The sequence below is a fragment of the Gracilinanus agilis genome, chromosome X (genome assembly GCF_016433145.1).
Source record: "Gracilinanus agilis isolate LMUSP501 chromosome X, AgileGrace, whole genome shotgun sequence".
Taxonomy (NCBI): domain Eukaryota; kingdom Metazoa; phylum Chordata; class Mammalia; order Didelphimorphia; family Didelphidae; genus Gracilinanus; species Gracilinanus agilis.
This window is the reverse complement of record NC_058136.1, coordinates 2,933,847-2,946,208: the sequence shown is the minus strand read 5'-3', so window position 1 is coordinate 2,946,208 and position 12,362 is coordinate 2,933,847. Positions and strand designations below refer to the sequence as shown.

The 12,362-nt window shown below is 38.9% G+C and overlaps 1 protein-coding gene across 1 annotated transcript in view; it reads left to right on the top strand.

Annotated features, from left to right (window-relative positions):
* Nucleotides 1–11,288, top strand: part of LOC123253463 (mitogen-activated protein kinase kinase kinase kinase 4-like) — a 233,903-nt gene extending 222,615 nt beyond the window's left edge. Inside the window, exons 27-29 of the mRNA XM_044682653.1 lie at nucleotides 1,348–1,507; nucleotides 7,896–8,035; nucleotides 11,208–11,288. Of these exons, the coding sequence (XP_044538588.1) occupies nucleotides 1,348–1,507; nucleotides 7,896–8,035; nucleotides 11,208–11,288 (381 nt within the window). The remainder of the gene's footprint in view (nucleotides 1–1,347; nucleotides 1,508–7,895; nucleotides 8,036–11,207) is intronic.
* Nucleotides 11,289–12,362: the final 1,074 nt, after the last annotated feature.

Sequence of the window (12,362 nt, the reverse complement as noted above, 5' to 3'; positions counted from 1 at the left end):
ATAAACTTTAGCTTCAAGCAGTTGGATCAGAAATGCTGTGCCTCTCCAAGGGGACCCCAACCTGTTCAGAGGCTTTGGTTACTTTAGGGATTGTGGAAGAGACAAGAATTAGCTCTTGGTGTCTACAGTTCAGTTTGATTGGAAAATGCTGGCATCGAGACCCATTGGCTCTCTCTTGACCTTGCACTAGCACCTGAACTCCCTTTCTCTCCTGCCTTTCACCTCTTCTCTGCACCAATAGCTCATGGGAGTACCAAGGCAACACATTAAAATCACTCTTCGCCTCTGGATCCCAGTTTTAGTTTTGCGGATAGTAGCAGCTGAGACATGGACTCAAGCACTTGGCCTGAGTGCTCTCATTTTGGCAAGGACAGCTTCTACCCTCCCTTTGGTGGTCAGTAAATGGGATCGTGGACTTAGGGGTGGAGGGAAGGGGCTGAATTATGAGAAACCTTCTTCCATGTTGCTGATTTGGAGATGGTACTTTTTGGCTTGATGATGTTTACTTTGGGGGAAAATACTTTACTGGGAAATGTCTAGTATTAGAAATTCAGTTCTGTCACATACTATTGTGGTGTGCAGCCGGAGAGTTAGAAATGCTGGAGTGTTCTCTCATGCCTCAGACAGCTCTCTTGGGAAATGATCTGGTATTTTTTATTTTTTTTTCTGTATAGTGAAATCTCTCACATTTAATTCCTAACCATATGCAGTAGTTATAGGAAACTGAGTATAAAGTAGGAAACAAAATAGCCACTAAAAATGTTCACATGTAGCAAAATAAAATATTTGAAGCTCAGTGTACTTTACACAATTTCTAATGATTCTATTTCTAGTTTGACTAAAAATTCTTGCTAGGTCCTAACTGTTTAATAAAGAAGGATTGAGTTTAGGGTATGTACTCAGGCTTGGGGCCAATTATCCTAAAGTCTTCTTATGATGAACCATAAATTGGCCATTGCTTGAGCAAAACTCCTTTTTGAATCAAATGACATTTCTTCTGGTGTAGGTTGTAAACATCAGTTTTTTTGAGAGGAATTCAGGAGATTCTTCTGTGTTTGATATCCATCTCAACTTCTTCTGAGCTAGGATTTCTTATCAATCCAAAGTAAAAGGTCGAACAGGGACTAGTTTATGGATAATAACATAATAAGCATAATAACAGGAAAGAGACTCTTTCCAGGACTTGGAGAGAAAAGCATGCAGTCTTGTGAAATAGATATTTCTTTTCCCTTCCTTGAGCTGCAAACCTGCTTTGTGTTCATTGCACTGCCAAATTCTTTTAATTGATGTAGGCACTGGGTTTGTAGTCATACTGGTCAACTAAATCCTTATAAAATATTATTCCAGATCCATGGAACCATTCAACCACATACTATCATCATTCTGCCCAATACTAGTGGCACAGAACTTCTGCTCACCTATGAAGATGAAGGTGTCTATGTTGACATATATGGACATTTCACTAAGGAAGCAATTTTGCAGTGGGGAGAAATGCCAGGATGCGTGGGTATGTATAAGCCTCCACCCAAATAGCTTGATGGAGACTTCTTAAATGCTCAGATAGCTTGAAAATGGAGCTGGTCCACCCTCAATCATCCTTTCATTAGAGCACAGCAGGCTGAGTGATTAATATGCATTCTGTATTTACAACATTTGGGGCAATGACAAACTCTGAGATGTTGGTGTTCATTCACTATAATCACATCGCTGAAATCTGATCAGATTTGATTCTATAACCATATATTAATTTTATTTTCATTCACTCTCCATGCAGAATGTATACAGACAAGTTAAAAAGCTCTCCTTTCCGGATGGTTTATTCTCGTGTCTGCCTTTATTAAAGAGACCAACACACAGAATGGGTGGAAAATATTGAAATCCCTCGTGGTAGTGTTTCATGTAGATACAATTCCCAGGCTCATAGATTTCTAGTCACATAAAACACAGGGAACATGAAACACCAAGAACTTGTGTTCAAGTCCATAAAAGATGAAGACAACTGGCCTTCTTTCTCTAATGAACTCCACTTACTATCTCACCCAGACTGTAGTCATAGGATCATGGGACTAGGAAATTGAGAACTTGAAGGTAGCTGTGAGATCATCTCAACCAACCATGTTATTTGATTTTTTTATCATTTATTTTTCTTTTCCTTGATAAACTTCAGCTGTTTTATATTACAGTCATTTCCTAATATCTTTCCCCCACCTCCTTTATGGAATCCTTCTAATAAGGAATTTCAAATAAAATTATAAAGCCAAACTGAACTATCTACAGGTAGCACTCCATATTTAATGTGCCTCATTTCTGTACTTCCACATCTGTTCACCAGGATAGATTCATAGAAGTCTTCCCCATGCTTCTCTAAATGCTTCTTCTTCATGATTTCATCCAGTACAATAATATTACATTCTATTCATGTACCACACTTGTTTAGCTATCTCCAATAGAAAGACATTTACTATGTGTCCGGTTCCTTAAAGCCCTCCCCCCAAAAGTACTGCTATGAATGCTTTCATGTATTTGGGACTTTTCTTTATATCTTTGACTTCCTTGGAATACTCCAAGAAAAAAATGGAGTTGTCTTGACTGTTTATGGTTGTGGGTACAAGTCCTTTGTATTTTGTACTTTTAGTTGAGTGCTCTCCTGATATCTGACTCTTCCACAGAAGTATCATTTTCTCCTCCCTGTTTTGTTAGGGCCAACCATTCCTTCTTCATTCTCTCTTGACCTTTCTTTCTCAAGTTCAGTTATAATGGACTCTATCTGGCCTCAAGCACCAGTGACAGGGTTAGGGTAAAGAGGCTTCATTGTCATGACCTTCTACAGATTCCAGCTGTTCAATTCCAGTATTTTTAAGATGAGGAAACTGAGGTTCATTGAGAGGAAGTGACACACTCAAGGTCACCCATATATTAAATAAAAGAGCTGTCCTTTAGCATAAGAACTATCTCCTTGTTTTGCAGCTCAATTGAACATAGGAGTAGTGTTGGTCAGGATATTTTCTTGGTGTTCAGACATTTGAGAAAGTCCACTTGGTCAGTTGTTTTCCATGCAAACCAGAGACACTAGAAGAGTGTCACAAGCAGGCCAAAGGAACCTTCAAGCAAATATGCCTGTCTAGCCAGAAGATTCCTGTTGCTGTGCGGCCCATAAACAAATTTTCTCCACTCTTCACCCCCAACCCATGATGGAAAGTTAGATGTCTGGACTATAGCCATTTAAATAACCACCTGAGGGGGCAGCTGGGTAGCTCAGTGGATTAAGAGCCAGGCCTAGAGACGGGAGGTCCTAGGTTCAAATCTGGCCTCAGACACTTCCTAGCTGTGTGACCCTGGGCAAGTCACTTGACCCCCATTGCCTACCCTTACCACTCTTCTGCCTTGGAGCCAATACACAGTATTGACTCCAAGATGGAAGGTAAGGGTTAAAAAAAAAAACTAACTAAAATAAATAAATAAATAAATGTCCACCTGATCAGTTACCCAACCATCCTGTCCTTGCCCTTGCATTAGAGTCAAATATTCAATAAACTTTCTTAGCTCCTCTTGACCTTTCTCTCTCTAGTTCAATTAGGTTAGGCTGTCTGTGGCAGTAGGAACCTGTGGTGGAGTTGAGGTGAGAGAGCTTCTTTAGCATGAGCATTTATGTTTTCTAACAGCAACCATACCAGTATTCAAAAAGAGGAGAATCTGTGACCCTATTTGAAAAAGTGCCCTAAAAACGTGTCCCCATTTCTTCAAATAGGTGAGAGCCCAGAAAAGGTTGGAAACCATCAACTCTCAAGGAGCCCATTTTCAGTGACAGAGAAGGCTAAGACTTGCAACATAATTGGCAGATCTGGGGCAAAAGAACCTAAAAATAACAGATCTGGGTCTAATCTTTACAGTGATATCTCTGCAACCAACATGTTCATCAGAAACAGAAATAAGGAAGTTCATTTCTACTAGGAAATCCAGAGTCACTGTATTAACACCATTTGATACTTAGTTGTAGGGATCAAAGGGATGGTAAAAAGTCATAGGGTTACAATCAGAGATCTTAAGCTGGAAGGGACCTCAGAAACCATACAATTCAACTCCCCCATTTTTATAGAGAAGGAAACTGAGGCTCAAAGGGTTAAGTGATTTGCACAGGATCCCACAGCTAGTCACATATCAGAGATAGGATTTGACTTTTCTTTCTAGTTCCGCATCCAGCACTTTATCTGCTACATCACTGCTTCCATTCTTCTAGCCCAGCCCACTATCCTTAGGCACAACTATACTTGACCCAAAAGGTTATTTCATAAACATAGGCTATCAGAGCTGAAAGGAAAAGGAGAGCCTTTATAATCTAGCCCTTTCTTCACATATAACTGGAGAAGGGGGTAATTAACTAGCCATTGGCAAAACCAGTACAAAGAACCCAGGACTTACTCTCTGTCCAGTGTTTCTTATACTCTAGCCTCAAAACATTATTCATAAGGCTTCCCATGTCTCCCCCAAAGAACATTTGAGCTTTAAAAGGGGAAAAAGTAATGGAACATCTCTAGTAGGACTTCCAAACATCCAGCACAGTATGAGCTAGAGATGGGGTTAATGGTAAGAAGTATGTGCAGCAGAATTAGTTTCTTACACTGACCTAATTATTAATTATGGAGGTGGTGAACTCTTAATTATCTTCTGGGGTAGAAGGGGGTCATGGAATGGCATCCAAAAGCCCCTCTGGCTTAGTCATGGACCCTATTGGTTTTGCTTTTCTTAAAGTTAATATAATTTTATAGACTTTGCCTTATGCATATGTAAAATAAATAATATAGATAATGAAGCAGCTGACCACCCTCTGATAGAAAGGTGAGAGACTGAAGATAAATAATGAGAAACACATTTTCAGACAAGGTCTATGTGGGGGTTTGTTTTATTGAACTACCCATATTTGTTATTAGGGTTTGCTTTTGCCTTCTTGGTAGGAAGGAGGAGAAAGGAAAGAAAATAAATCTTTATTAACTGGAAAAAAATTTAAAAATCCTAAAAGTTACATAAAAATAAAATAGAATTGTAAATGGAATGAATTCTAAGTTCCTTTCCATCTCAAAAGTAATGATTCTTATAATTAAAGTTTAAAGATAGCATTGTAAAAAGACATTTTTATTTATAGGTTAAATCTCCAAAAAATAATAATAGCTGGCATTTTTGTAGCAAGTTAAGGTTTGCAAAGAACTTTACAAAGCATTATTTCATTTGATAATCACAACAACTGTGCAAGGATTATTGTCCCCATTTTACAGATGAGGAAACTGAGGCAGCCCATACTTAAGGGACTTGCCCAAGGTCATACAGCTAGTAAGAGTGTGGTCTGGAATCCAGGTCCAGCACTCTCTTCATTGTGCCGCCTAGCTGCCACAGAATATAGAGTCATAAATGCAATCACTCTGGAAGCTATTAAAATCAGAAAAAATCCTTAGAAGACTCTTTGGGCAAGTGACACTAAAAAGGCCTACTCCCCTTTTTGAGGTATCTTTCTAGCAACTAAGACATGTAAATAATTGTGGCCCTTTCTGAGTACTGAGAAGAGGGTGTGCAATGGAGTCTTAAAATTCTGGAATACTCAGTCAAATACTCTAGTGTTCTAGTCTAGCCCCATTTCTAAATGCTACTACCTGGGACAGCTAGATGGCACAGTGTAGACAACACCAGGCCTGAAAATTGACACACTGACCATGCCTAAAAATATGTGCCTTGTTCCATGCCTGAAATCCCTCACCTCTCTCCTGATTTTTGGAAATCCAGTCCTACCATATAAGGTTATTGTGAGGTTCAAATGAAAAAAAAATGGACATAAACCTTTTTGCAAACTTAGAAGTGCTATGGTGGTGGTGGTGGGGGTTAGACCAGACCTGTGATTACTTTGGTCTCTAGGGAACCTATTGTCAGTAGAAGAATGGCCAAGTCTTGTCTGAGTGGGATGCAAGAGTTGGATCTGTTAGTATTATCTGCTGGGGAAACCCTTCTAAGTGCTGAGCCCACTAGGAGCCAAGTCTCCTCACTGGCATGGATATTGGGAACCTGAGTGCTAGGGATGCAAGGAAACAAAGAAGTCCAATCTAAGGAAGCAGAAAACCAACATAATTAGTTAAATGCACTAAACACTTATTTATATATAAAGATAAATTTGGTGCAGTCCTAAGTTACAATCTGGCCTTAGACACTTCCTAGCTGTGTGATCCTGGGCAAGTCACTTAACAATCCCCATTGCCCAGCCCTTATCACTCTTCTGCTTTGGAACTAATACACAGTATCGATTCCAAGACAGAAGGTCAGAGTTAAAAAAATGAGGTAAGTTTGATACTAAGAAGAGATGACCAACTATGGGGGTCAGAGTCCACATGAGACCAGGTAAGGATGAGGAGGAAGAGGCACTACTGAGACAAGTTGGTGAATGGCTCGTTTGGGTGGCTCTGGGCACTTGGATCTTGACCCAAACAATTTTCTATGTACTGTGAAAGGGAATGTGAGAACTATCAAGTTCTTGGTATGTTCTCTGTCTCAGAACAGTTGTCAGTACCAAAGAGATTGCTACTTAAGGGTCATAACCTTTTAACAAGCCTTTTCATGCCTGTTTGATATAAATAACCACAGCTCAGGGACAGCTTTGGTTTAAACAAAGACATTCTAGTAACTCCAGAAAACTTCAAAAAGACAAATGGGTTGGTAGTATTAAATTTCTTCCCTCTTACAAAAAAAGGAAAAGTAAAATTTAGGTGAGTCCAGAATTATGATCTTTTTATTTTACTTAATATAATTTTTTTCTGAATCTTTTCACCTTCTGTCAAAGCCTTGATAGTATTTAAGTGTCAGGATTTTTCTTTATTTATGGAAATGTGCTTCCCTATGAAAAATGTAGGCTCCAGACTCTTTCATTCAACTTTAATGACATTGTCTTCACAGCACCAGGTGGTTGAGCAGTTATTTACATAATGAGGATTTCTGCATTAAGGCACTTATTGTCATAATCTTTATTGCCATAAAGTAATATAAAACTGCTAAAACCTTAAAAATCTTGGTCGAGAGAGACTTAAAAACTTCAAATCTGGTTAAGGCCTACTTTGAACATGAAAATTTATTCAATTACATTACGAACACTATAATCAATTCACTGAGCTAGTCCTTTTCCTTAATGGTTGTCACTCCCTAAGAGTCTCTCTGGTTCCTGTCTACTTTAGCTAAACAGGTTTATAAATCTAGATAAATTGTGGCTCCCCTAGAATTTCATTTCCTTCAAAGCTCAAGTGCCATCTTCTACTTAGGCTTCTCTCCATCCTCTCTTCCCCTACCCCTAGGTGTTGGTGCCTTCTCCTACAGAATCACGTTGTATTTATTATGTACATAGATATCCTTATATCTTCTTCCCTAATCAAGTGTAAGCTCCTTGAAGGCAGGGGCATTTTCATTTTTGCCTTTGAATCCCTAGTGCTAATATCTAGGGACATTAGTATCCCAAGCACAGTGCATGGAATATAGAGGGTGTTAATAATACTCATTGATCGGATTATATTGTATTTAAATAAGGGGCATGAGTTGATTGAATTTCCATTTGTTTGTTTAAAAAGCACTCTAGATTCTCTCTTGTGTTGAGGATCAGGGATCTAATCAATAATGGAAATCCAGAAGTCCTCTTTCTTTCAGATGTCATAGACCCTTATCAAAGGTGCAAAGAATTGGCACCATGGACAGGTTTGAGTACCAAGATCCCAAACAGTGCTACTGGCAGCAAGCTACAGCCAAAGGGAGAAAGAAAGGCAGCAAAGGACAGGCTGGTTCATTCACAATCTGAATAGTCAGCCTCTCAGTCACTCAAAATGGACCATAACTGGCAGCTTTCTAAGTTTTTCCTTTTGTTTTTCTGTCACTAGCCTATCTCCAGTCAAACCAGATAATGGGCTGGGGAGAGAGAGCAATTGAGCTACGCTCTGTTGAAGCTGGAAACCTGGAAGGAGTGTTCATGCACAAGAAATCCCAGAAGCTCAAATTTCTGTGTGAACGAAATGACAAGGTATATATGTTCTAAAGGAACAATTAACCAGTATAAGTTGGAAATTAAGTGGTTTAGCCAAGTGAGAGATGTGCTTTTCCTTGCTTTTCCATTAAGAAAGAACTAACCATGCTCCCTCCCCCCAAATGGTGAAGCCCAGTCAGTTAAACTAGTTGGAAATTAACTAGTTTAACCAAGTGAGAGATATACCTTTCCTTGCTTCTCATTAAGAAACCTGTCTGCATAATTCTGCCAAAGGCAAATTCACCTTTCCTAGCAGAAATAGCTGGAACATTTCTTGATTGAATAAAAGATTAAATGTGATTTCCAAAGAAAAACATGTGCAATAAAAATCAAAGATTTCAGTCATGTCCCAAGCAGAGTTTAGCCATTATTTCTTTTGCTGCAGAACAGGTTATTGTATTTGAGCCACAGACCCTTTTCTTTTCAGATTAAAATAAGGCCTTTAAACAGACTGTGAGATAGCCTCTTAAAGCTGTTTGAGTAGCCAGAAGTAAAGTGCAAGTTTGGCATCTGTCTTTGATTTGATTAATATTGATAGCCAAAGCAAATGATTCCAGATTCCAGGCAAGAGGCTAGCAGGAATGAGAAGGCAGAGCTTAGAATGGGGGACCTTTGTTAAGCTTAAGTTAGAAAGCACATGTGTCCGAGAGTGGGCAGCAGGCTGGGCCAGTACACAGCCAAGGTGACTTATAATGAATGCATCAATCAGGTGAGGCCTTTGGGTCAGAATCAGAAGACCTCAAAAGTTATCTAGTCCAACCACTTCATTTTATAAAAGAGGAACCCAGGCCCAGGTTGGAGACAGAATACCCAAAAGGTCACATAGGTAATAAGTGTCAGGGCAGGGATTTGAATGCAGATCTTCTGACATTCAGTGAACTTTCTACTGCATCATGCTGAATGACATCTTTGGTTGGCCCCATTTCAGCATGCATATGTTTCATTAGATGAAAAAAAGAGTTATCACATATCACAGCTGTCAATAAAAAGCCCATAACATGGGCACACACAGCCCTACAAGACAGCTACTTAGCAGGCAGATCCTTCCACTACTTTTGAAAGTCTGCTCTATATGGTCTGTGCTGAAGACATGATGGAGTGGAAGGAGTCATTTTTAGCCATGGCAGGAGAAAGTCAATGTATTCTGGGCTTATTCTAGTACTGTTCTGTTTACCCCAATGATCTGGACCTACTGTACAAAGTCCCAACTTGGGATGATTCCAAATGAGTTTGGGCTGTACTGACTTTTGGCAGGCAGCTACTAAGTTGTCCTCAGAAGAATAAAAGTGGAAGTTGGCAGAGTTAGTTTCATCTTGTGCCCAGGGGCAGCAAAAGACGTGTTCTGTAATATAGCACTCCCAGGAATCTACCCTTTTTTGTTCAACATCTCCAAAAACAACTTAAATGAAACCATAAAAAGAGATACTGTAGTGACCCTGTGTAGTAGGGAGAGTGCTAGACCTGGAGTCAGGAAGGCCTGAGTTCAAATCCAGCTTCAGACACTTCCTAGTTCTGTAATACTTAACCTATTTCTGCCTCAGTTTTCTTCTCTGTATAATGAAGATAATAATAGTACTTACCTTCCACTGTAAATAGGAACAAATTAGATAATATTGGTAAAGGGCTCTGGAAACCTTAAAGCACTATATAAATGACTGTCATGATAATGATGATAATCCTAGTGGATTTGTAAGTGATACAAAACTAGGAGCAGTAGCTAATACATTGTCTGTGTCAGGATCCACAAAGGTCTCAACAGCATAGAATGATGAGGGGTCAATATAAAGGTTCACAATTGGGTTAAAATAATCATCTTCACAAGTATTAAATGGTCAGAAGGACCATTTGTCTGAAAAAATCTGGGGTTTAAGTTGACAGTGTGGCATGGCAGCTAAAAAGAATGTAATACCTCAAAGAAGGGAAGTGGCAATAATTCTGAAATGCTATCCTGCCGTAGTCAGACTGTATTGGAAATAAAATAAATGGGTTCTAAGGTTAGAAGAGACCTTAGCTATCATTTAGTTCAACCTCCTCATTTTACAGATTGAGGAAATTGAGGATTGAGTTCCATTCTGGCCAGGACATTTTAGAAAGCACACAGGCAAACTGGAGTATGTCCAGAAGAGGGCAATCAGAATAGTGAGAAGATTTGAGCCCATATCATATGTGGATCAGTTGAAGAAACTGGAGAAGAGCACAACATGATAACAAACAGTCTTCAATTCCTTGAAGGGTTGTCACATGGATGAGAGTTGAAACTTGTTCTACTTGGCCCAGAGAACAGAACTAGAAGCAATGGGGTGGGGTGGGGAGAGATTTGAATTTAATGTAAGGAAAAATAGCTTGGACTCTCTCCAAGTGGCATGAGCTGCCCTGGGAATTGGTGAGCTTCCCTTCTCTGGAGATCTCCAAGCAGAGGTAGAAAGCCCATTTGTCTGGAATACTATAGAGTAGGATTCTTCTTTTTTAATTTATTTTTTATTTTTTAATTTTTATTTAAGTATTTTCCCATGGTTACATGATTCATGTACTTTCCCTCCTCTTTTCCCCTCCCCCCTCCCAGAACCAACAAGCAGTTCCATTGGGTTATACATGTATTATCATAGAGTAGGATTCTTATTCAGAGATGGGTTGGATTAGAGGCCTCTAAGATTCTTGGATTTATACCACATGTATTAGAAAGTGATAACACTCCATTTCTTTCTCTCTTTTTTTAAACTCTTACCTTCCTTCCGTCTTAATATCGTTTCTAAGACAAGAGTAGCAAGGGCTAGGAAATTGGGGTTAAGTGACTTGCCTAGGGTCACACAGTTAATAACTGTTCTGAGCCATATTTGAACTTAGGTCCTCCCAAATCCAGGCCTGGAGTTCTATCCACTGTGCTACCTAGCTTCCCTTTGCATTAGTGTTAAAAGAGTCTAAAATTCATTTCAGACTTCATATTAATTTAGCCTTTTCCTCCTATCCCTAACATTGACCCTCATTTTTTAAAATCAGTAAGTTTCAAAAAGTAAAGCTTGCACAATCAGTGGAATTTTTCTCATTGAATATGTGAAAGTGAATTGAAATTGTGGTGTTAAGCCTTTTTTCTCTCTTTCAAATATCAGGTGAAAATTTCTAAACTGCCAGCTGATGATGTCTCAACTTCTCTTTTTTTTTCTCCCCTAAGGTATTTTTTGCCTCTGTCCAATCTGGCTCCAGTCAGATTTACTTTATGACCCTCGGGCGAAATACATTCTTCAACTGGTAACAACATCAGAAGAAATGATTGGCTATTTCCAGGGATTGAAACCGTGTCAAATACCTTGAAGTTTGCACACATGCACACATTTGCACTTTTCATCTGCAAATATTTTGTCATTCATTCGATTATCTTTCTGTTGTGTTTGGGAAAATGATGAAAACAAACATTCAGCTTTTAATGTAGCGAGGAGTGATTCTGATGAGAGATGCAGCTTATAGAGAATGATTGCAAGCTCCATATACTCTCAAAGGGATGTACTCTCTTTTATAGAATTATTTTAAGCTTTATTACTTTAAATTTTGATGTATTAACCTTTATTTAGTTAGTAACTCTGTGTGGATTTTATAGGGCAGCATTTGTAAAAAACCTACCACAAATTTTATTCCAGGCAATTTTTGGAACTATTGGCATTGCTTTTTGTCCCGAAGAAAAAAAATGATGAAAATCAGGACTGTTTTTTGAAAGCTAGAACCAAATGCTAAGTCATAATAAGATAGAGATAACAGAAACAATGCTCTAAATCAAAGAAAGATGGTGCCTTCATTCTAGCAGCACATAATAACAATGCAGGGGAAAGTTACATCCGTTTCCTCCCTGCACGGTTTAATGACCTGGATTTTAAAATTTGTCTAGATACAGAGTAATAATTATCTATCTATATTAGTTTTTCCCCATATTATACCCATTTCCCCGTAGTATAGATACTTTTCCTCTGATACTTGGCCTCCCATGAATAAGATCCTTAGTACCTGTCATTGATGATTTTAGAAAAGAGGCAATGGCTACCTTGACAACTGATAGATGATATATATTTGTAGTCCTGGCCTGCTAGACACATAAGACTATGGAATGGCTTTTTGAAATATTTAAAAGTAGGCATCTATTAAAATCCTACTCCAAAGAAAGACTAACCCCACAATTCTGATCTGCTCTGCTTCCAAATCTGCTCTCCAATGATTGAAGACAGACCAAATCTATTCCTGATGATTGCTGAGTAGGAGAGAGGCAATGTGGGGGAGTGGACAGACTCTAGACTTGGCACCAGAAAAACCTATGTCTGACACTTAGCTGTGAGGCCCT